Source organism: Eurytemora carolleeae, unplaced genomic scaffold, assembly GCF_000591075.1.
Source record: "Eurytemora carolleeae unplaced genomic scaffold, Eaff_2.0 scaffold56, whole genome shotgun sequence".
Taxonomy (NCBI): domain Eukaryota; kingdom Metazoa; phylum Arthropoda; class Copepoda; order Calanoida; family Temoridae; genus Eurytemora; species Eurytemora carolleeae.
Window position 1 is genome coordinate 273015 of NW_019396129.1, and position 26679 is coordinate 299693.

The 26679-nt window shown below is 33.4% G+C and overlaps 2 protein-coding genes across 3 annotated transcripts in view; both read left to right on the plus strand.

The window, feature by feature from the left end:
* LOC111695812 (golgin subfamily A member 6-like protein 6) overlaps positions 1–2694 on the plus strand; it is an 18657-nt gene extending 15963 nt beyond the window's left edge. The window contains exon 8 of the mRNA XM_023465253.1: positions 2423–2694. Within this exon, the coding sequence (XP_023321021.1) occupies positions 2423–2694 (272 nt within the window). The remainder of the gene's footprint in view (positions 1–2422) is intronic.
* On the plus strand, positions 2683–21828 carry LOC111695815 (uncharacterized). 2 transcript variants are annotated; one of them, XM_023465255.1, is made up of 19 exons: positions 2683–2790; positions 4665–4746; positions 6312–6372; positions 8558–8631; positions 9385–9522; positions 9928–10042; positions 10713–10818; positions 11219–11307; positions 12977–13098; positions 13352–13468; positions 14278–14379; positions 15769–15896; positions 16568–16653; positions 17191–17249; positions 17517–17596; positions 17791–17850; positions 18397–18484; positions 19464–20328; positions 21227–21828. In XM_023465255.1, exons 1-18 carry the CDS (start codon positions 2717–2719, stop codon positions 19536–19538), a joined length of 1656 nt encoding a protein of 551 aa, XP_023321023.1. In that variant the 5' UTR covers positions 2683–2716; the 3' UTR covers positions 19539–20328; positions 21227–21828. The 2 variants fall into 2 exon arrangements, with proteins under 2 accessions (XP_023321023.1, XP_023321024.1); XM_023465256.1 differs by having other exon boundaries at positions 21250–21828.
* The last annotated feature ends 4851 nt before the right edge of the window (positions 21829–26679 follow it).

The following is a 26679-nucleotide window of genomic DNA, read 5'->3' on the forward strand; positions in this document are numbered from 1 at the left end:
AGTCGTCTTTACACAAGTTCAGACTAATCAATAGGGAATGTATTTTTTTTTGAAGGGAAGGGGTCAAGGCAACTGGAACTGTTACTTGTAGAGGCAGCAAATGGAGTAACCCCTGCTATTCAGGGCCTGAAAATTTGTTCAGTGGTAATTACCCCTAGAATTCTAGGGGGGGGTATTTAACCCCTGGATTCTAGGGGGGGGTATTTACCCCCAGGATTCTAGGGGGGGGTATTTACCCCCAGGATTCTAGGGGGGGGTAAATAACCCCAATAACCCCCCTTATTTACGCCACTGCTCCTGGTACGACTTTGTGAACTCATAACTCCTCTAGTTTTGATTTTTGGCGCAAGGTTAAGAAAGGCAAATTTATTCGGCAGCATATAGTAATAAAAACCAATTGCGTTGTTCTCCTTCTCAATAGTTCGAACTAAGTTAGGGTTGAAAACATTTAGGTTTCATTGTTACGTTATTTTTAAAATGCTGAGAACAAGCATATACCTGTTTATCTCATTCCGTCTATTTAAAATTTTCCAGCTTTGGTACCGAATTTAGTTAATTAAAGAGGTCACTTAATTACCTACCGCCGGTTCAAATCCCGAATCGCCGATTCAAATCCTCATGAATGTTTAACTTTTAATGATTTAATCAGTAATCCAGGATTTGAACCATATAGCAGATCAGCGATCTAGCTCAAATTCATTGAATTTCTGGTCCAATACTCAATCTATATAATAAAACAAGACATTCGTATATAAATTTGTTGCGTATAGCCGGCCAAACGGCTGGACCGATTGGGCTGAATTTTTTTGTGGACATTCATGGGTGGCCGGTGGAAGTTATATAGGCAAAAATAATTCGAAATTTTATTTCAGATTTTTTTTCAAATTTTTTTGTACGGGCAATGCCGGGCCCTTCAGCTAGTAACTTGCAAAAAAATTTACAGGTCCAGTAAATCCCGATTTAAAGTATTTTTGGTGTAAAAAAATATCAAAAATGTTTAAATAAAAAAAAAAATTTGAAGCTTCACCTACAAGGAACAAAAACATCGTTTTCAATCTTTTGTGAGAGGTATGGTTGATCAAGGTACGAATAGTTAAACTAAATCTCTAGGTGGCCGAGAATACACTAGCCATCTCTAAACTAAATCTCTAGGTGGCCGAGAATACACTAGCCATCTCTAAACATTGAGTAAAGAATGTTATAAAAATGTTATCCCTAGACCCTACTAAGGCCCCCCCCCCCCGGCCCCCTCCTTCCTACCCCAATGGTCCGCTGACCTTAAATCCAAATTAAATTCTTTGTGAAATTTTAATTTTCTGAAATCACATTTGCACATAAAACATTTGTACGCGAATGCAATCAACACTGCACTTGCACTTAATTGCAAGATTTTACAGGGAAAACAAGAATATTGTGTAAATCAACAAAAATGCAGTGTAAAATGCAGTGTAAAATGCAGTGTAAAATGCAGTGTAAAATGCAGTGTAAAATCACGACATTTTGCAAAATTCATGAAACAAATTAGTCGAGAATGCAAAAACTGCTACAGCTGAAAACTATTGAATGAGCGAAAGAGTTAAACTTTTGATTGAGCGAAAGAGTTAAACTTCTGAATGAGCGAAAGAGTTAAACTTCTGAATGAGCGAAAGAGTTAAACTTCTGAATGAGCGAAAGAGTTAAACTTCTGAATGAGCGAAAGAGTTAACTTCTGAATGAGCGAAAGAGTTAAACTTCTGAATGAGCGAAAGAGTTAACTGATCCATCATCAAGGTTGTTAATTAAAGTTAGACACTCTGAATGTACGTAAAGGAATTGAGTCTTTGCAACAAATCCCAATTTTCCAATACCAATATATCTACAACCAAATTATGTAGACCTTTGATATTTCAAACTTTGATTGTTTGATATAACAGAAGTCATAGTTTGAAATATCTAAGGTCTACAACATTGGGTTGTTAAGATATAGGGATTTAAAAATCAGAGTTTGTGACAAAGACTCAATTCCTTTGCGAAAGATGAAGTGAAAACCTTGTTGGTAAGATGGGGGGAAGGATTTTCTCTGCTTGTCAGCTGTAAAAAGCGGAGAAAATCCTTCCGCACCCCCTCTCCCCCACAGCCAAAGATTAGTTACGTCAATAAAGGATTTTGAGTGTCCCTGAGTCGACATTTTCCTTAGATTGGAGCGCATCCAGATTCCAGAGTGATCTAACCTTAATAAACAACCGTAGATGGAATTTAAAGAATTTAAGCCGCGGTTTAAATTTAAACCGCTGCTCAAATATGGTTGGTTCCACTTAAAAATGTATTAAATTTTTCAAGATTTAAGCTGGCGCTCAATTAAAACCAGTTTTTGGCAGATTTAAGCCACGGCTCAAATTCATTAAATTCGGACACTTGTCTATCATTCATCGAACTAATTCAGGAATTATGCTAGAACAATGCGACGTATTCGAGGACGAGACGGAGGTAGAGGAGTGCTCCGAGAGGAACGTCCTCGGCCAGGAGATAGAGTCCGAGATGCTCCTGGTCTCGAGGCTCTACGAGAAGAAGATGAGAATGGAGCGAGCTATCCAGGAGATGATGGATAGGTTGGAGGGGAAGGTTAAAAAAACAAGTTATAAGAAAGCATACAAAAAATTTGCTAAACAGCTTATAATAATTATAATAATATTGTATAGAGAACAGTACTGTTGAGAGTATACAGAATGTTCATATTATGGAGATCCCTGTATTTGATATTCTACAGAAGGAGATTCTTAAAGTACTTCAAGATAGAGAACAATTCTTTAGGTACAATACACAGAGTAGATATTGATAGAGGTTCAGTGTACTGAGTACAACAGGCAAGCTTGGCAAAACTGTACAATTTTAGAAAAATTGGGGTTGTTTCTGTACGTATTTCTAAAAAAAAAGTATTTTTCCAGTGCTTCCTTTTTATTTTTTTTACTTTTTTTGTTTACATTTAGGGGGGAAATATCTATCTATCTCTCAGATCATTTAGTATTTAGTAATTGTAAATAAAACCTGCAGTATGTGTACTGTATGAACCCCATTTCCTCTTGAAATCGAGGTTTCCAGAGATAAGTTAGCTAAGTGTCTATCTTTGTCTATGGTACAATTAAAGTTTATGTACAGATCCTTCATGTACACACCTTTCAGATTCATGTACACATCCTTCAGGTTAACGTACATACCCTTATGGTTTATGTACACACCCTTCATATTCATGTAGATAGATAGATAGATAATGTTTATTGCTAAAATACATGTATCTGTGTACAGAACAAGTTTACAAATATAAATTAATAATTATTTTAACAGTACTTCAGTAAAAAGCAATTAGGTGGAAAATAGCTCTTGGCTGTTTTGATTAGTTTTTCCACCTTACTTCAATAATGATAACAAAACATTTCAATTAAAAAGATTTGAGGAGAACTATAAGAGATTAGTACACATCCTTAATGTAGTTAATGTACACACCCTTCATATAGTTCATGTACACACCCTTCACGTGGTTCATGTACACACCCTTAATGTAGTTTATGTACACACCCTTCATTTAGTTCATGTACACACCCTTAATGTAATTTATGTTCACACCCTTCATGTAGTTCATGTGCACACCCTTCATGTAGTTCATGTACACACCCTTCATGTAATTCATGTACACACCCTTCATGTAGTTCATTTACACACCCTTCATGTAGTTTATGTACACACCCTTTATGTAGTGCATGTACACACCCTTCATGTAGTTTATGTACACACCCTTCATGTAATTCATGTACACACCCTTCATGTAGTTCATGTACACACCCTTCATGTAGTTCATGTACACACCCTTCATGTAGTTCATGTACACACCCTTCATGTCGTTCATGTACACACCCCTCATGTAGTTAATGTACACACCCTTCATGTAGTTCATGTACACACCCCTTACGTAGTTCATGTACACACCCTTCATGCAATTCATGTACACACCCTTCATGTAGTTAATTTACACACCCTTCATGTAGTTCATGTACACACCCTTCATGTAGTTTATGTACACACCCTTCACGTAGTTCATTTACACACCCTTCATGTAGTTCATTTACACACCCTACGGGTAGTTCATGTACACACCCTTCATGGTTCATGAAGCTCATGTACACTTTCATTATTATCCCTGTAGTCCGCACCATATAATTTGATTCTTATTTTGTCAAAGAAAAATTTGAAAAATACATTTATTTCTGTTAGTTTCGCTTTCTCTATTAAATAAGTAAATGAAAAGTATTTAATAAGGATGTTCCATATTTTCTGGCTCATGAAATATAGTCCTTATAGTGCTCCGCCCCTAGCTTATATACATATATATATATATATATATATAGATTTTAAAAAAGTAAGGTTTGGGAAAATGTTTTTCCGTCAACTTGAAAAAATTGAAAAGCCTTTAATGAAATTACACCTTTGTTTATCTATCTATCTATTTATATATCTATCTTTCTTTTATAAATCTCCTCTCTTTTATACCAATTCGTTCTGCAAGAAAAATTTCAATCTATCTATCTATTTATCTATCTGTATGTCTATCTATCTATATATCTATCTAATCTAGCTATCTAGTATACAGCTATCTATATATAGTATCTAGCTATCTCTTTCTATCTATCTAGGGAGATTACTAGTTCTGTAGAGCAGAATATTGCCCTGATGCAGGAATGGTTAAATATTGCTAAGCAGGCTTTAAACTATAAGGTAATCAATACATTGGTCAGAAGAAAACTGTGGACCGATTGTCATCTTCATTTTTTCTTCAAATAGAAAAATATCTCGAACAAGGAGTATGAAATAGAAGGGAGATACGTCTGACGCAGTCCGACCTACCATATGATTATACATGCTTTGCAGTCCATACTCCATTTGTATAAGAAATATTCAGAATAGGTTATACGCGGTAATTGTACATCAGACAAATATTTCTCATACAAATGGAGTCTGCAAAGCATGTATAATCATATGGTTGTGCGGGCCGCGTCAGTTATATCTCCCTTCTGTTTCATACTCCTTGATCTTGAATGATTCTAGATTGTAATTGTTTTAAAATATATATTTCTAAAGAGTGAATATCTAGAATCAGTTACAAATTACAAATCCTGAGCAATCATTCCAGAGTTTTCTGGCTACCACGTCATACATACAGTATACGGAGAGGGTGACAGCTTGCTGGATCAAGGACTGAACTGTGTAATCATCCCCCCCCCCCANCAGAATTAGTACTTTCTGAGCCTTTATATTCATGATATAAACTTGTTACTTTCTTTATATTCATGATATAAACTTGTTACTGTCTTTATATTCATGATATAAACGTGTTACTTTCTTTATATTCATGATATAAACTTGTTACTTTCTTTATATTCATGATATAAACTTGTTACTTTCTTTGACAAATAATCAAATAAGCCATTAAAAGATTTTATTCAAGGCAGAAGATTTAATTTAACCTCAGGACCGTCATATTTTTAGAGTTTCAGATCGTCTTTACAGTCGTATTCTTTGTTGGTAACCCTGTACTTTTTATGTATCCACTAACTTTAACCAAGGGATATAAAATGTTTTGTTCAGGCCGGGGTTATAAAGTTGCAAATATAAAGTAGATACTATAGTTTTTATACTCTTAAATAAGGCCTGATTAGGCTTAAACTGGCCTAGATTCCTCGGGAATGATGCTTGACCTATCTGTGAATAAAAAACTGTTATGTTAGATAGATCAAAATTAGACATATTTATTCAGAAAGAGGGATCGAAACATCATTTAATTCATGATGAAAATTCAATTTTGTCGAAATTTTTAAATTAACAAGATTTCATTTTTTCTTAATTCAATAAAATTTTGAAAGATATTATAATTTATTGTATGATAATACAGGGGAAATTAGTTCCGTTAGCTTTGGAACTTGACCTGTTTCTAGCACAAAGTGTGGTTTTTTTTGGAAAAGAGAAGACAAAGTAAATAAAACAGTTTAAATTCACATTTTTGACACTATTTTTGCATGCATTAAACAGGTTATCTGCTTTAAGTGAAAATTTATGAAGAACATTATGATTTTAAATGCTGATTTTTACAATTTGACAAATGTGTACATATAACATATATTGCTTTGCCACCCCCTCACCCCATCCCCCCTAGTCGGTAATTAAAATGTCTATGTCAATCAATTATGTAAATACACATCAATCTTTGACTAAATTATTTTTAAGTGTCAAAATATTTATTTAAATAAATAAAAAATTTAAATTTAATCAATAAATGTTTCCAGGGTGATGAGGGTTCAGCAATTTTTGGAGAGTTTATTTCTATTTCAAGCATTCTTCATACAGGTTTATTCATTCATTTATTCATTTATTCATTTAATTATTTATTCATTTATTCATTTATTCATTTACTCATCTATTCATTTATTCATTTATTCATTTATTCATTTAATCATTTAATCATTTATTCATTTATTCACCTATTCATTTATTCATCTATTCATTCAGATTGAAATATGTTTTAAATCAAAACTCCTTTTATTGAAAAGCTATTGAGGTTACAAAGTCGTTTCAATAATTTCGCACAAGGTAATTAACCAAAGAATCAGTTTAGTCAATTCCCACTATGTACCGTACATCCCAGATGAGCACACTTAGATTTTCATACTTTTCGGTCATAATTTTTCCAAACTGTGTACTAAAAATCGTATAAACTATGTAATATATATGCATCTTAAAAATGTATATAAAGCTAACGAAAGGAATTGAGTCTTTGCCACAAACTTGAATATTCCAGTCTCTTTATCTTTGCAACCTGGCGATGTAAACCTTTGATATTTCAAACTTAGATTACATAATCTAACAGAGTTATATAGTTTGAAATATCTAAGGTTTATGACATTTGGTTACAAAGCTAGATATTTTAAAATATCAGAGTTTGTTGGGAAAACTCAATTCCTTTGTGTTAAAAATCAAACAAAAAAATATCTAAACTAATAAAAATTTAAAAAGTGGCCCCAACTGTTCAGCGTACAATATTTGGGCCAGTTGACATAGTGGGAATTGACAATACTGATTCTTTGCCACAAACTCAGATTTTCCCGTCCCTATATCTTGTTAACCTGAGGGCAAAAACCTTTGATATTTCAAACTTAGGATTTTTGATCTAGAAGAATTCATAGTTTGAAATATCTAAGGCCTACGACATTGGGTTGAAAATACATAGAGATTAGAAAATCAGAGTTTGTGGCAAAGACTCAATTCCTTTGAACTTAAGCCTCATTATCTGTCTTATAGCCTAGTATGATAAAAAATCAGAGTTTCAGGGATATCTAAACAACCGAGTCAAGTACTAAAATGACTAAATCAGTATATGACTAAGGACTTATGGCCCGTGGTTAAGATGTTTATAACTTGCAGTTGATGAATTTGCTTCCAATGCTTAGATGTATCTTTTTACTTTAATTTTATGTTTGGTTTTTTAATAAACCCGATAAAATTAACCACCGTGGACATTGTGCCAGATAAACCTTTCCTTGATTCGTTCATATTCTTTCAACCTCTATTTACTGTTATTTATAATATCCGAATTCTAGGAAGGATTGCAGGCAAAGAAATGGTTTAAAGCAAGATGATAAGGCATGAAATAACAAGAATATTGTAAAGATTTTTTCATGAAAAAAATCAGACATTTTATTTTTATGTATTATTTATTTTACGCTAGACAATGCATTCAAAGCAGGGAAGCTTTTAAAAATAGTAAAGATGTACTTAGAATATTTTAGTATTGTAAGTGTCAACAATATAAACACATTTATGGTTAAATACGAGATTCATTTACTATTGTTTTTAAACGAGACAATGTGACATAAAACACACTTAGAATTTTCAATATTTTATCATTGTTACATTCCGGTGATATTCAGTACACTCTTAAAGGGATGAGGGGGGAGGGGATGGAAACCAATTCTGATTTTAAATCCTTCTATCTTTGAGACCTGATAGCATAGAATTTTGATATTTAAAACTATGAATTCTGCTAGATCAAATTGTCAAAGTTTGAACTATTTTAGGTTTTTCACAATCAGCTTTTAAAGATATAGAGATCAGACTGTAAACCAAATGTACAAGCTCGTCATGCAAAAATTGAATGCAATTTTGCCAATTACTTCTTTAACATGGAAGCTAGAAACAAACGACGAAAAGTTTATTTCTAAGGCTACAAAAAAGCAATAGTTAATATGTGATATAAAACCAAAGGTCAAGGCGTTACGACAATTTAAAGTTGACGCAGTCTTACAACCTTAATACATAAATTTTATAGTTGTCTAGTTGTCTAACTGTCTAGTCGTCTAGTTATCTAGTTGTCTAGTTGTCTAGTTGTATAGTTGCCTAGGTCTCTGAAATCAGACGATTCAAGTTTGTGGAAAATAATCAGCTGCACCTTGCGGGCTTGATGACATCATGCCATTTTTTAAATTAAACTTTTTTTGAGAAAATAATTTTTAATTAATATAATCTGTTTGTCCAGGATTATCAACAATTGTTGCGCTAACAGAACAATTTTTCCGAGCTGTTGAAAGCTTAACAGCGATAAAAACTCAGGTAACAGTAAATATAACAGTTAGATCTTATTTCAAAACAGATGGCAGCAGTAGATGACAGCTATGAGGTATACCAGATAACTCAGGTAACAGAAGGTATATCATAAAACACAGATAACGTCAAATGATGACAGCTAGAAGGTAAATTATAAAACACAGATGACAGCAGAGGATAACAGCTAGAAGGTAAATTATAAAACACAGATGACAGCAGAGGATAACAGCTAGAAGGTATATCAGAAAACTAATGTAACATCAAAGGATGACAGCTATAAGAGGTATATAAAAAAAACTCTGCTAACAACAAAAAATATCAAAATGTAAGGCAACTGTAACGAATAACAGCCAGAATGTATATTAGAACAGGTGAAAGCAAAAAATGACAGTTAAAAGATATATAAAAAAGGTAACATCAAAGGATGACAGCTATCACCTTTTTTATCTCATTTGTTTAGTTTATCAACTCCTTTGTTTAGTTTCTCAATTCCTTTGTCTAGTTTCTGAACTACTTTGTTTAGTTTATCAACTCCTTTGTTTTGTTTAATAATTCATTTGTTGCTTATAGCTTATCAACTCCTTTGTTTGGTTTATCAACTTCTTTGTTTAGTTTATCAACTCCTTTGTTTGGTTTATCAACTCCTTTGTTTAGTTTATCAACTCCTTTGTTTATTTTATCAACTTCTTTGTTTAGTTTATCAACCCCTTTGTTTAGTTTATCAACTCCTTTGTTTAGTTTATCAACTCCTTTGTTTAGTTTATCAACTCCTTTGTATCTGGATCAGGAGGTGAGGAACTCCTACTCCGGGCCCAGGATTTCACAGTAGGAGAACTACTCCCAGCTAAGATCAACTTCATCATGAACGCGTACAATAACAGTGAAGGGATTGCTAAGGTACCCGCGTACATTTAACTTATTAAAGGGACCCTAGACGTAATTTCAAGTGGATCCTCTCTTAAAGGATGTTTTTGATTCACAACTCTACTTTAAAAGCTACCTCTGATCAGGAATGTGTGAGATGATATCTATAATTTTCTCTATTCTGTTAAGGATACCGTTGTAATGGGCATACCCCTCTTTAAATTTTAAAACGACATTCTCTTTACTTTGGAGTTTTAAATAATAAAGATTGGGTAATCTTTCAGCGATGAGAAAATAAGTTCATTTCGTCCAGGATGAAAATCAATTTTTTGTAAATAAAATAGCATTTCTTAAACAATAAACATATTTTTAATTTAATAAACTAGTTAAAACTCAAGACTTCAATAAATAAAAATTATAGACATTTTCTCATTTTAGATCTTCGGTGAGATGGTGAAGAACGCGAATACGTTGCTGGAGACCAAGTACAAGGTGGTCCAGTCCGTGGTGGAGTACGGGGAGAACAAGATGGATCTTTTCAGAGACTCTCTAGGTAAATACATCATCAAATCAAATATTTATTTTACGAAGATAAGACTAATCACATAAGTTGCATGATCAGAACCATTACATGGTACAGTGTTTACTCGTACCAGCCTGTCTAGTGTCCCAGTATGTGGTTGACCCAGCGCGTTTTATGCAACAGAGTTAGGCGGATGAACTATTGTGAAATATGACCATCACATCACCGTGAACTATTGGGTCGATTTATGGGCAACCATAATAACTTCCAATACAGTACATTAAGACCATAGAAAGCAAAACGAGACAGTGCACGGGATGAATCATCCCCCTTCAGAGGGATTATTTTTACAAAACTTTTCTAATCTCTTATCTATGACATGGGTGTTTTATGGAATGGAAAAAAGATCAAATTACAAAAGTCCGATATTACATTTGTCCCAATTAAAATTGCAGGAAGCAACAAAATCTCAAAGTTACAAAATTAATTCTGGCGAGGTTAGGTAATGACAATTTCTGGGCCAAGCGCTGCGACTAGGACAGGTCTAGAGGGCCACGTATCGACATATAGTACATATTCAGTTTCAGACAGTTGTTGTTTGGTATTTTTTACCTTTGGCAACTTTGAAATTCAATACTTTCATATCATTCATTTTTTATCAGTAAAGATTTTGTAAAAAATAGTTATTTATCTGTTCCAGGAACAAACCTGACTTTCTACGAAGTTCTGGATTCTCTACAGAGAGGAACTCTACTCAGTAAAATTAATGTCGGTCCTAAACAGATCCGCGGGGACTTTATACCCAGGTATACAGAGAGATAGATAGGTAGGTAGGTAGGTAGTTAGGTAGGTAGATAGGTAGGTAGGGTAGGTAGGTAGGTAGGTAGGTAGGTAGGTAGGTAGGTAGGTAGGTAAGTAAATTGGTAGGCAGATAGGTAGGTAGGTAGGTAGGTAAGTAGGTAGGTAAATAGGTAGGAAGATAGGTAGGAAGGATTGTAGGTAGGTAGTTAAGCAGGTATGCAGGTAGGTTGACAGGTAGATAGATAGGTAAATATGTAGATAGGTAGGTCGGTAGGTAGGTAACTTATGGGTAGGTAGGTACGTTATGAGTAGGTGAAAAGCTGTATAGTGTATATGTAGGCAGGTGATTAGATAGTAGAATAAACATTACATAGATGAATTTGAGTATACAAAATCTTATCAAAGGATGGACACAGAGAAGATTATAGGAAACCTATTGCGGATGGGTGACCCCACTCTACCTATTGTTAATATTCCGGTCAAAGAAATGTTTGGTAAGTGTGCATACATCCTCATTTACGTGAATTCTTTGTCTTTCTATGTATCATGGACTTCTTGGACTGTCTAAACATCTATCTATCTCTTTGTCTATCTAATTCTATTTTTTTAAACTATGCCTGCTTGTCAAATTGTATCTATTGGTCTATTCATATCTTATTGTAAATATGTCTGTGTTACGTTAAACTTAAATAAAATATTATTTCAATGAATTTAAACTTGAGAAAGGAATCAGACCCACCACTCACACTTGTGCCATTAATTCTCAGTCTTCTTAAAAATGGGAAAGACTACGGGATACCACATATACATATATTACCCAAGGACCACCGTATGTGAAAACAATTTAAGTTCCCATAAATCTGTCAAATACAATTTTTTTCGACATAAAGTTTAAAAATAAATTACCCCGCGTCTTGTTAACCTTAGTGTGAGATAATAAACGGGGTGGACCTCCACATTTTTTAATTCCAAAAATCGATACTCACTATTCTTTATTCCCGTATTTATGAACGTATACCTGTATTTATGAACGTATGCCTGTATTTCCGAATGTATTCCTGTATTTATGAATGTATTCCTGTATTTTTGAATGTGTGTCTGTATTTATGAATGTGTGTCTGTATTTATGTCTGTATTTCTGAATGTATGTTTGTAATTCTGAATGGGTGTCTTTTGTAATTCTGAATTTATCCCTGAATTTATGAATGTATATGCCTGTATTTATGAATGTATGTTTGTAATTCTGAATGTATGCCAGTATTTGTGAATGTAGGCCTGTATTTGTGAATATATGTTATAGACCGCTTCCGGCTGCTTTTGTAAATTCTTGGGTCAAGATAAATTACTTACCTTCCCTCATATTTCAACCCTCCCTCCTTCCCCCCTCCAATTGTATCCTCCCCCCTTAGTACATTTCATACGCCCCTCTCCATTCTTCTTCCCTGTTAACCACAATGAATATAATGTATAACCAGTCAATACTGGATTTCAAGGAATGCAATAAATTCTAACGCATTCATGAGGTCAAAAAGATCTACTTAATTAAACACTTATTTATGTAAGAATAAGATCAGATGCATTTTCTGGATTTTTTTTTCTTTTTGATAGATCAATTCTAATCGAACCTAAAGAGCCAATCCCTTAGAATTAAAAAAACGGTAAATCTTTAGATCTGCAAAAGAAAGAATATAAATATATATTTTGATTATTTTGTCGAATAAATATGAATTCCTAAATTTGGCCACTCGGACAATCAAAAGAAAAAGCTACGCATACAATTTTGAATTTTCATCCATGAAGCTAAATTTTTTTTGTAGGTTTATACAGAAAAATTATTAAAATCAGAGACAACCTTAGAGATTACTTTCGACTCGAAATTACTATTTGTCCGTTATCAATTCTTTTACGGAACTTATTGAAGAAGACATTTTAAACTATTCAAAAAATATCATGTCTTGTGAATCAATGTCTGAGAAGAAGACATTTTAAACTATTCAAAAAATATCATGTCCTGTGAATCAATTTCTGAGAAGAAAACATTTTAAACTATTCAAAAAATATCATGTCTTGTAAATCAATGTCTGAGAAGAAGACATTTTAAACTATTCAAAAAATATCATGTCTTGTAAATCAATGTCTGAGATAATTTGAATAATATTTTAGCAAACACTGAACGGATTCCGCTGAAAATACGCCCCCTGGACAGACGGAAATACGTAAATCAATGGCTGACCCATCAGCTGACCAACAATGCCATGTACACCTGGTTTACGTTTCATGTCAAAGTAAGACATTTTTTCTGATACAATACAGTGAGAACAATATAACTGTTGAATAGGAAGACGACATTTAAGCAATCTTATGTATATTTTATATTTGATGTTGATATAAAGCAAATAATTTTACCAGAAATCGAAAATAAATTGAAATAGGCAATTCTTTAAAGCAATTATGCAGTGTTTAATATATTTTTAACTATTTTAAATCATGAATTGAGTCTAAAAGTCGTCTTCGCCCCTTCTACTCCCTCTATTATAGCGTGGTGAGGGTGTACTGGAGACCTCATCTCCTCCAATGCAGCTTGGGAATCCATGTGGACTAGGATATAGGTTCCAGGGAGGGAAGGGTAGAGCTAGTATCAGTAAAACTAGTCAGGTAACAGACATTTCTTAATCCTTAGATTTTACTAAAACCAAACCTGTCAAGGGATTAGATTTTATTCATGTTGAACTATGTAGACTTAGTTGAACCACTTCTCATACACTTGAACCGACACACAAGAGAAGTGATTCAACAGCAGGACGTTATAACAACACAGGAATTTTTTCGTTGTTTTTTATTCATGGCTTTCCATAGCTTTCACGTCTTCTTGTCTTTCCAAAATCACTAAACAACCTTTCTAAGACTATTTTCAAGGCACAACCCGAAATTTTCAAATTGTCAAATTTGACCAGTTTTAACGTCTAATCATTTGTTGGGAACCCTGTACGTCGACGTAGTTCTACTAAAATGATAGGCGATTATATCAATACGATGAAGACGGCTTTTTTATTTAAGTTTTGATTTTTTCGAAATACAAGTTTCCAAGTAATCAAAGAGAAGTTTTTTGTTTAATGGACAGCTTCTCCATGCTGTTTAACAGCTTGATATAAATCAAAATCTAGTTCGAAAGTCGTCTTCATTGTATTTATATATGCGATGACCTCTTTAATTCTTGCAATTCATAAAAGCGGGTTCCATTCGTATCCCGAGCTTGCTCCTTAAACTATGAACTACGATATAAGTACACTATTCAATTTTGTAAAAATGTGCAGATCCTATTTTATTTTTTGTTCATTTTTTATTTTATATCTTTTCGGTTTTACATTTGGATTTGCAACTCTCTTCTGCGAGGATTTTGGGTCGGAGTAGCATTCATCTATAACTTAAGTAAAGAACATGAAATTTATCATTATTTAATTAAGGTGAGTTTGACCGCAGGGCCGGCTTTTGGTTACGGTCGACCTCCGTCATTGGATATTGTGACCTCGGCTTGGATTGATATGGGAGTCAGCTACGGCTCGAAGGTACGGAAACGAACAAAAAATAATTCATAAAGAAAACATTTACAAAAGTATTGAAGACTTGCCACAATTGGGATAGAAGGCTGAAATTTTTGCATACAGCCTCGAATTGTGGTCATCTCATGTCATCATGAAGAAAATTTGAGATCGGAGGTCATTGCCCTCCATTCTGACCTCCATGAATTCAGAAAATACGGAAAAATACCAGTTTTTTTACTCTAATTCAATAATTTTAAGCTAATCAGACAGGTTTTCATATTTTTGCTACCACGTAAGTCATGTGCTGATATTGACAAATATATCAGACCTCCAGTTTCACCTCCCTCTAATAAGGTCAAAATATTGAATCAATGTAAATGGGTCATTTTAGGTATCAAATCATAGGTTTTTTGGTGTTCCGGTTCCATTCTTAGACCCCTTTTGTCCTCAGATGATCCTGGAGGTCGCACCCAGATATCAATGACCTCCGGAGGTCTTCCAGATATCAATGACCTCCGGAGGTCAATGTATGAAATCAATGAAAATAAGTATGTGTAGTATCAAATCATAGGTTTTTTGGTGTTTTTATTCCATTCGAAGACCCCTTTTGACCTCAAATGATCCCGGAGGTCGTGACCTCCGATCTCAAATTTTCTTCCTGATCCATGAAGATGCTCACAATTTGAGGCCGCATACAAAATTTCAGCCTTCTATCTCAATTTTTAGGACCAAACGCAGCATGTACAAAATTTGGTGTCACAAAGTATCGAATTGTACGCCCCTCCCTTGAAGCCTTAAAAAAAGAAGCTGCGATTTTTAATACAAATCCTTAAAAGTTTTGTGTTATTTAAAAACAAAAAAACTTAGTTTTCTTAATTTTTCATATTTCATATCTTAAATATTGAAATGTTTTAACTCTTAACAATTAATTTTTTGATTTTATCCTTTTTTTATTATTATTGTTTCAGTTGTCACATTTTTTTTGTTATTCCAAATTAAAGTGTTATACAAATTTTAGTATGAACTTAAAAAATTACATGGTGTTCTTAAAATTGCTCTTTAAGATATTGTAGCACTCACCAATCACCATGGTTCAATTTTTTAAAATTTCAAGCTGTCATATTTTTTTGTGCTAAAAACCTCTAATTGATTTTAATCGAACGGAAATGTTCTAAAGATTTTAAACCTGAACCAGGGTAAGTGATACAAAGTTTAAAAGAGCGTATTCTGGGACACCCTGAGAGGCGTACTCAGGGGGGGGGCTATTGGGGCTAAGCCCCCCCCCCCAGGACCAGTGAAATCTATTGATTTCAGGAGGTTTTCATGCCCCAACGGGTGCTGAGCCCCCCCCTGGAAAGAAAAAATGTAAGCCCCCCTTGGACGAACACCCTGTATTACTATTTGTTTGTTTAGGTTTCAATAACTGGTTCCCAGAATGTGTTTGGTAAATGCATTTCTAAACTGGTGAAGCTGGTTAATTTCTACGCTGCAGCTAAAACTAGAAGTTATCTCTCTCTCAAGTTTTCTATTCTAAACATGAGGTGAATTTAGCACATTATTCATCAGAGAGCCAATTATGGGCGTCTACAGGGGTTTAACGATAAATACCCCAATGTGAATAAAAATCATGATTTTCTCTTTTCCATTGTTTCCATTATTGTATTTCCAGGTCGTCATTAAATTCTGGTCCTTTGTGGGGGAAATATTGCCATAGGATGATATTATGATATCACATGCTTTGTAGTTGAATAAAAATCTTGTGTAAAGTTGTCCATTATGACCCAAAAAATGTGGAATGATTATCGTCTTCATTTATTCTTCTATTGGAATTATGAAAATTCGCCATGGATGAATTGTTTAATAACAATTTTAATTTTTTTATCACAGATGGTATATACAATCAGGCATTCTTTTAAAGGCTGATTTTATTTTATAATTTTCAGTACTTACCACACGTCTACTGTTCTTCTTCGTAGTACCTGCTTTGTAGCCTTGTTTTATTTTCATCAAAATCACTCTCTTTGCAACATATGAGATGGATGCCAAGGATGATGAGGATTCTCGGATGTTGTAATTCTCTTTTGTTATAACTGTTATAGCTCTAAAACTGTATAAAATGAATTAATTGCAAATTACGAAATACTTAGCTATGAATTATATAAGAAAGGACGACAAAAATTTCATTGTTTACATGTAATTATTGATATTGTAGACTTGATACTCGTTATACTGAAGTAGAGGGGATGCCAAGAGGAGTCGCAGTTCCTCATATTGTTATTCAATTTGCAGTACACTTAGGTAAAATTGTTATTCAATTTGCAGTACACTTGGGAAATATTGTAATTTAATTTGCAGTACACTTGAGTAATAATGTTATCAAATTTTCAGCACACATAGGTAATCTTGTTATTTAGTACACAGTTCACAAAGGTAATAAATATTGTTATTAAATTTTCAGCACACATAGGTAATTTTTTATTCAGTACACAGTACAGAAAGGTAATATTGTTATTAAATTTTGCAGTACACTTGCAGTACACTTACAGTACTTACAGTACACTTCTTGTAATTCAATTTGCAATATACTTAGTTAACATTGTAATTCAATTTGCAGTACACTTAGGTATAATATTAACAATAAGTACACAGTACACTTCGGTATAATATTAACAATAAGTACACAGTACACTTCGGTATAATATTAATAATAAGTACACAGTACACTTCGGTATAATATTAATAATAAGTACACAGTACACTTATTTGTGAAAAAAGAAACAACGTAAAAATAGAAATAATCATTTGAATGCATAATATGATAAACGTTTTTTATAGCGGGAGAATTGTACACTTTGGATCTTGAGTCCTTGAAAATATCAAATTGCCATTTGAAGGTAAGACTAAGAAAACTTCATCTATCAATTTAATTGCTTTTTTCTTTGAAAAATGAATTGTTATCCGTTTATTTAAAAGTATCAACAAAAATAATGATCTATAAAGACGAGCTCAAAAATATTTTTTAATATTTGGATCGACCAAATCTATCAATTATATTTTAAATCTGAAAAATGTTGTATCCTCATTTGGTAAAAACTTTTCTAACCCTTCGTTTTAAAAACCTGAAACATAACATAAATATACAATTTCTGTTAATCTTCTAGATAATGGGAGTTACACTGTTCTCCTACTGTGGACTCATAGAACGATTGCTCTGGAGTGAGCTCAGAGGTGCTTCAAAAAAGTAAGTTTCCAACAAAACAAGAGCCTGAATAAATAGGCATCTTGCTCATTCAAATTAATAAAATAAAATAAATAATAAAAATAATTTGATTTTCAAGTTAAATTTGACATCAAAACAAGCAAAACCCTCTGATATTTCGCAAAGATGGAGACGTAAAAACTAAAACTAAAATTTGCAACCTAGATCTTATTCAGGTCTCTCCCTTTCTCCTCCGCGAAGGTGTTGAGGCAGGTGGAGAAGGCTCTAATGTCCAGGTATACAATCTTTATAAGTATAAAGTAGTAATCTTCGTTTGGATGTCCGGTCGTAACTCAGGAACCCCTTGACCGATTTGCCTCAAATGTTGATTTGAAACTCGGGAGTGTTCTTAGTTTGTTTTGAGATTCAAAGTTATGTAGGTCGACTTTCAGAGGGAAAAATAGCTAAAATCGTAATTTACGACCAAACGGGAGATAACCTTCCTATACCTTTCTCTCTCTCATTTATTAATTTACAACTCTGATATAAGGTTCTCAAATTATAATAATCTTACAGTACAACGCTATTGTACAAGTGTTTAGTTTTTGTTGTTTGGCAGTACAGTTACATTGTTACATTTATGATTTTTCAATTAAAATCTATCAAACTTTAAATTGAAAACGTTATGTCGTGATTTACCGTTACAAAATAGTTTAAAAAACAAATGTACACAATGAATTTGTTTAATAAAGGATGAAAAAAAAACGATAAATATCAGGAAAATTACAAAATTAGAAAACACTCGAAATGTTGAATATTTTATAAATAGTCTTTGTTTCCAGGATTGGTAATGAGATGGTGATTCCACTTTTTGTTCTGGAGGATAGACCTGTTGAAAAGTTCCTTAACACGGCAAATAATATTATTAAAGTAAGTCGAAAATAATACAAGATAATTCATTGGACATAGGCCGTTTTCCCTAGCAGTCTCACTCAAGCTTTCGCTGCGTTTTGCTGTAATTTGAAGTACACTGACCGAAGATATAGTAGTGTTTAGTGGAGAGTGATAGACTTGTTCTAAATGCGAAGTTTAAATGGGTCAAATAAATAAAAGTATCTTTTTAGCAATTAAAACTTTATGATAATGACCACGTCGATAGGTTTTATTTTTTTCTTTACCAGCAAACCATTCCTTGCTAACTAAAATGTTCCCCAGACTTGGTTGACAAACCCTTTGTTATAGTTATATCCTAGATACATTAGAATAGATTGTTTACGCAGCCAGAGCCCGAAATTTAAAAGAGTATCGGTGAACAAAACTCTCGAGTTTCCTTTTTGGGGTCTTAACATTTTGTAGATTTTGATTTAAGAGATTCGATTAAAATGGATAATATGGGCTCAAAGCTAAATTCATATTTTTGATTTAAGCTAAAACACTCTAGTGTGGTGAAGACGACATGAGCTACAGGGTGTCCCAAAAAACATGGGAATTCAGTGACGAATTCGATATCGTCTTTGTTATGAATTAGCATTGTAATGCCTAATTTCAAAAGCCATAATATTATTATGTCTGCTAAAGTTCATTTTATGAAAATGGTAAATGGCTGTAAAGATGTATCTATAATGTCTCCGCAAGATAAACAGTGAAGACGGACAAGTCCACTCTGTTTATGTACTGGAATTTTCTTGTTTTACTAAGTACAACCGTATGCGGTCAAAACATAAACAAACAAAATGAGAACATAGCAGACGAAACTCTTACAGATTAAAGCTTTCTCAGTAGGCATCACTAAACTAAATCAAAGAAGTATTTAAAAAGACGATATCGAATTCGTCACTTAATTCCCATGTTTATTGGGACACCCTGTATCAAGTCTGATGTATCTCAAAGTGAATGTATTCATTTTTAGCTCGGAGAAAGCCTGCTGAAAAACGTGACAATGTTCCAAGGACAGATGGCAGATATTATGAGAACGTACTACTGAAAAATGACAAGGACAGATGGCGGATATTAAGAGAACGTAATATGAAACGTGACAATGTTCCAAGGACAGATGGCAGATATTATGAGAACGTACTACTGAAACGTGACAAAGTTCCAAAGATTTATTGCGGATATAATGAGAACGTACTTCTGAAACGTGACATTGTTGCAAGGACAATTGGCAGCCATTTCAAGAACGTTACAAAAGATGGTGCTATATTATGACAAGGCACTATCTGGAACTTGACAACAATCTATTCTATATTCCAACTGAATTTTGACAACATGCAAATATTTTGAAACGTTTCTGCTAAAACATAACAGTGTTCCATGGACTTATTAAAGAAATGGCATATATAATATAACATATTACTGAAATGTAAAATCGTGCCAAAGGTACTAATGTATAATATTAAAAGAACTTACTGATGAAACGGAAAATTTTTTCTAAATCTAGAATTGAAAATTCTAAAATAACGTATTTTTGAAACGTCTAGTGTTCAAGCAAAGAGCTATTCAAAATTTCAGGATATTTACACTGTTGTACACACTATTTATACCGTTGTTTTATCCGAACAATTAAAAGATTAAAGAAGCTTATCATGAGATTTTAAGACAAATACTATGTGCCAGGAATATTCTGGTGAAATTCTAAGTTTTTCTTGATTGCATACACCTAAAGTTCAAATTAATTTGTTCATTTGGAAATGCCATTTGACATCTTTATTTTGATTTTCTCAAATACTCAATGTTTTCCTAATCTCTTTCTCACCATTCACCTCAGCTATGAAGTAGGTTTTAAAAACAGATACATCTAAGGTTATTTCAGATTCTGAAAGTAGACAATGTCTAGAACTAGCATGTAGATTTTAGAAATCCCTGTTGGGCTCTTTTTTGAGAAAATGCCATTTAAACTTTGTTGTATTGTTAAGACTGATAGATGGTGTTTGACTCAAAAGTTTTCATGAGATTATTTATTTGAGCGTTTCTGCTTAATTATTATCATCATATAATAAATTGATCGGTGTAGAATTGGAAGAAAGCGAAAAAAATGATTTATAGGGTTTAAACCTCAAATGTTAAAAATTTAAGAACATTTTATATGTGTAAATCTTGTTTTCTCTACTATTTGTCTATAGAGGCTGAAATGTAAAAGGTTCTGACACTTTCTATGAAATACCCTGAATACACTGAACTGTTTTGTTAAGTGGTTCAAAAAAGCTTTGCCTGGTTAATGAGCTCTAAAATATTTAACCACTTAACAAAACATTTCAGTGTATTCAAGGTATTTCTTAAAAAGTGTCTGAACCTCATTTCAGCCTCTACAGACGAATGGTAGAGCAAACTACATTTATATATCAAAATGTGCTTAACTTTTAATCATTTGAGGTTTAAACCCTATAAAAAATTGTTTATATGGTTGTCTTCTTCCGGTGTGTTAATTCTACCTTGATAAATTAATCATATGATGATAATAATTAAGCAGGAACGCTCAAATTAATAATCTCATGAAAACTTTTGAGTCAACACACCTTTTTTCAGTCTTAACAATACAAGAAAGTTTACGTGGAATTTTCTCAAAAAAGGCCCGCCAGGGATTTCTAAAATCTACATGCTAGTTCTAGACATTGTTTACTTTCAGAATCCGAAATAATCTCAGGTGTATCTGTTTTTAAACCTACTTCATAGCTGAGGTGAACGGTGTTCTGTAGACTCTGTAGGGTAACTCTTTATACTTTACACAAAAAGCTTATTCATTGAAAAAAATAATTAACCAAATGTAATGTCATACATTGAAAACCAGAAAACTGTGGTATAAGAAAACGGCACTATAACACTAGTAAATTATAAAATCAATTATTAAGTGAAATGGGTCTGTTTACATTGCACAATGTGGCTCATGTTTATCAGATTATTTAAAGTCATAACTTGAGTCTAAAAGTCGTCTTTCTATTCCAAAAAAATAATGTTCTCACTGTATCATAAAAGTTTTACCCCTTGTATAGATAATCCTGCATATTTGGTATTAAAGGGACAACTTCTGCAATATTTAACTAAAAATTGCAAAGCTGCAATTTAAGAAGTTTACTTTAGAGCTTTAAAAAAGTTAGTTATTTCACATTTTTTTTTATTGTTTTTTACCTCTCATTTGTCTCCTTACTCATTGTAAAAAAAAACTTTGTATTGTACCATATGTAAATTGTAAATTAATACGATGTTTTTATTGTAAAAATATGTTGATGCTAAAATTCATACAATGTCCGTGCCATACAATAAAAATTGAAACAGTCTTAAAATTGTTCTGCGTGGAATTGATGAGACGCCGTGGGCGTTCCTCAGGAACTTAGACGCAGTAGGCATTCCTCAGTAACTTAGACGCAATAGGCATTCCTCAGGAACTCATCTAAACGGTCTCCGCTCAGCATGCTCAATAGCCTCCGAACTGATCCCAAACCTTGGAGAAAAAAATCATCAATACTCAGTGTAGATGCGTAGTGTGTAGTGTGTACCCTGGATCTCAAACTATAGATAACCTCCACAGTATAGATGCGTAGTGTGTACCCTGGATCTCAGACTATAGATAACCTCCACCGTATAGATGCGTAGTGTGTAGTGTGTACCCTGGATCTCAGACTATAGAACCTCCACAGTATAGATGCGTAGTGTGTAGTGTGTACCCTGGATCTCAGACTATAGATAACCTCCACAATATAGATGGGTAGTGTGTTGTGTGTACCTTGGATCTCAGACTATAGATAACCTCCACAGTATAGATGCGTAGTGTGTAGTGTGTACCCTAGATCTCAGACTATAGATAACCTCCACAGTATAGATGCATAGTGTGTACTGTGTAGTGTGTACCCTAATTATCATTTAAAAAAATTTGCCCCCAATTAAACAGTTTGCCCCCATTTCTTTCAAATTTGTCAATCCCAAATGGAATTGAAAAAGGAATTATATTGACCCCTGGATAGATGAAGTTAAACTATACTTCTCTTCTGTTCATTAATTTTAACAAGATTATTTTTGTTTCTTAAGGTTAAGATTTGGCATATTGTGAGAAAAGCAAATAATTAAAATAAGCAATTTAGAAATTTGCAAAACATCTTAGATTTTTGCAGTACCTTGTATATTGGTAAACCCAGCTCGATAAAAAATAACTTACTAGCATCAGCATCATTTAAACATGTTTGCTGTTGGCTGGATACTACAGGACGGGTTCGGGTCTAAAATAAACATGTTTGCTGTTGGCTGGATACTACAGGACGGGTTCGGGTCTAAAATAAACATGTTTGCTGTTGGCTGGATACTACAGGACGGGTTGGGGTATAAAATAAACATGTTTGCTGTTGGCTGGATACTACAGGACGGGTTCGGGTCTAAAATAAACATGTTTGCTGTTGGCTGAATACTACAGAACGGGTTGGGGTCTAAAATAAACATGTTTGCTGTTGGGGTCTAAAATAAACATGTTTGCTGTTGGCTGGATACTACAGAACGGGTTCGGGTCTAAAATAAACATTTTTGCTGTTGGCTGGATACTACAGGACTAGTTCGGGTCTAAAATAAACATGTTTGCTGTTGGCTTGATACTAGAGGATGGGTTGGGTCCTAAAATAAACATGTTTGCTGTTGGCTGGATACTGCAGGACGGGTTCGAGTTTAAAATAATGATTTCAGAGTTTATAGATGCTGTTCAGACGATGAAATTGACATCATGGACAGAAAAAATAGATAACACGGTGCCAAAGAAAACGTTAAAAAACGTAGAAACGTTTAAAAAAATTAATAACAGACTGACAGCTAAGAAAGAGAACAAATTCACATGAGTAATTCAAACAAAAAAAACTAAGAAAATAACCTGAAGTTGATTTTTACATGGTCCCCATGCACCCCACTCCCCATATTCTTCTTTAGCAGCACATAATGCATTGTACTCAACAGCTGCAGTACAGTACATCCTAAACATATTTTACTTTAGCAGCACATAGAGAATATTTACTTAACAGCTGCAGTACAGTACATTCTGAACTTATTGTACTTTAGCAGCACAAAGAGAATATTTACACAACAGCTGCAGCTAGTACATCCTAAACATATTGTACTTTAGCAGCACACAGAGAATATTTACACAACAGCTGCAGTACAGTACATCCTGAACATATTGTACTTTAGCAGCACAAAGAGAATATTTATACAACAGCCTCAGTACAGTACATCCTGAACATTCATACTCTACTTAGTCATCACATCAAGCATAATACACAACATACTGTACATCCTGAACATAAGGAATAGTACTCAATAGCTGCAATACAGTACATCCTAAACATACATACTGTACTAAGTCATCACATAATTCCTGTAGTACAGAATATCCTTGACATATTGTGTTTAAAATCATATAAAGCATTGTACTCAACAGCTGCAATACAGTATACATCCTAAACATAAATATTGTACTTTATCATCACTAAAAGCATTGTACTCAACAGCTGCAGTACATTACATCCGTAACGTATTGTGTTTAAAATCACAAAAAGCATTATACTCAACAGCTATAGTACAGTAAATCCTAAACATACATATTGTACTTAATCATCACATAAGGCATTGTACTCAACAGCTGCAGTACATTACATCCGTAACGTATTGTGTTTAAAATCACATTAAGCATTACTCAAAAGCTATAGTAGAGTACATCCAAATATACATATTGTACTTTATCATCACAAAGAGAATTGTACTTGACCGCTGCAGTTATAGTTCACCCTTAACATATTATACTTTAGCACTACATAGAGCATTCTGCATTGTATACTCAACAGCTGTTGTTATACAGTACACCCTTAACATATTGTACTTTAGCATTACAAGGAGAATTGTACTTATGGAGCTGCAGTACAGTACACACTAAACATAATCAAAACTGCGCAGTGTACATGCTCAAATGTCTCATCCTTAAGGGTACCTCTGTAAAGTGTAAAGGAATTTAAGTTAAGTGAGTTAAGAATTAAATAAAAAACATAACCTTCAACCAAATAGATTGTTAAGTACAATAGATGGCAATGTAGAATTTGTACACTCTCAGTACAGTTGTATTCTGTCGTCATAAGTGTCAATTCAGTTTTTGTGTCTGACAAAATTATCAATAATAGTGATAATTTTAGAATAAAGTGCTTTTCTTACGGTATAATAAGTTCAATTTTATGTGTTCTTTAGTCTCTGTTTTTACACTTTTTTATTAATCTTGGAAACATGTCAACTAATGTGAGACAATTTTGTTTTCCTTGTTGTATTTGACACTTGTGACGTTGTGTATTTCATTTCTCTGTTGCCACCTATTGTACTTGATAATCTATTTGCCTTCAACCGATTTTTACAGTTTTAGATGTTTAAAAATTCACGAATTCAAGAACTGAAAAAGCCGGAAATGTAAAACGCATCATATGAAATCTAAGTGAGAGACCTATAAATTAATATTCTTACCATAGTCCCAGAAGAGCTACAACTTGAATACAGCTTTTCATTTTTCAGGTATAGATGTTTTCCTTTCTTCGACTTATTATTAAATATGTAAACGCCTAATGTTTTTTCTTGTATTTAAATATTGTTGGAAACAAAAGATTTTTTTTATTAAAGTCAAGGCCTTTCAGTTTAACAAAAGGCAGCCTTATGAATAGACCAGAGGGAATTTTAAATACTTTTTGGAACACATTAATATTGCAGGCTCTTGGTCTGTTTATATCACAATAATGATGGGAAATTATTTGGTTCGTTTTTAAGGGTTTTGAACTTTTTAAAGGCATCCAAACAAGGTGAATAATATTTTTCACTTTGCCACACAATTACTGTGAAATTCCAATATTTCAAAACTGTATTCTGCAAAAGTTTGCTTTTAATAAACTTTGCAATATTTTTATGCTAAGAGAAAATTTAAAGGGAAAACGAACCAAAAAAGGGTTTTTGCATAAGATTTTCTCTCGATTTTACATGGTCACGTAAGGGCAAATGTTTGGAATAAATAATTTTGAAATTTGTAAATTTTTAAAAAACAAGTTATATCCCATCATGTATCACAACTACTGAACGAGCTGAACAAAAATAAGTCAAATATGTGTTTTTCCTTGGCAAGGAACGTTGGGTTTGAAATACCCTGAATGATTTTTAACATTGTAGTAAAAAATTCCTCTAAAGTTGCAAACCAGAAAAGCGTTTTATAATAACAAACCCGTTGGCTACAGGGAAGATAAATTTCTGATCAGTTCGGGGATTGATCTGCACGCTAATCCCAACGGCGAAAGGGGGATCATGTATCAACAAATGAGATTAATATGTTTAGTGATTGTAGTACAGGGTTACCCAAAAAGGATGGGTCTGCAGAGACGATTTTAGTGAGTTTTTTTAGTCTTCTTCTTTCATTCAGGGTTCCTTGCAGGCCAAAACTGGCTTATTCCTGTGCTTTATCATTTAGTAATACTCAATTGAATGCAGAAACAAGCTTCAAATCATCGTATTCTTAGTTTTAGGTCGTCATTACAGTCTCATTCTTTATGGATAACACTGTATATCCTTATTTGGCAAAATAACTTATTTTTCTCTTCACCCTGGTAAAAGCATAAACGTTCTTTCGTGAGAGCAATTGAAACTATCTAGGAGCTCCTGCCCCTCACACAAAGTTTAAACAACAGACAGTTTTCTTGAAAACCTACATAATCTAATAAACGTCGCAAACCCCTGATTCCTATGAGTCAGGCCCCGCCGCCCCTGGGTCAAGAAAATAGATGAGTTTAATAAAAGACCCACAAAGAATGAGACCTCAAGAGACAATTTTACGGAAATTGTTTAATCCATTTTCTTAAATTCAAAGTTCCTTGCAGGTCATAACTCTCAAAACTGGCTAATTTCCGTGCTTAATCGTTTAGTGAACCATCAAAATACTCATTTGAATGCAGAAGTAAAAAATCAAGCTTCAAATCATCGATCACATATTTGGGGTTTTGGGTCGTTTTTACAGTCTCATCCTTTGAAGGTACAGGTTGTCCCAATAAACATGGGAATTCAGTGACGAATTCAAAATCGTCTTTACAAAGAATTCTTAGATTTAGTAGTGTGATACCCACTGAGAAAGCTGTAATCTG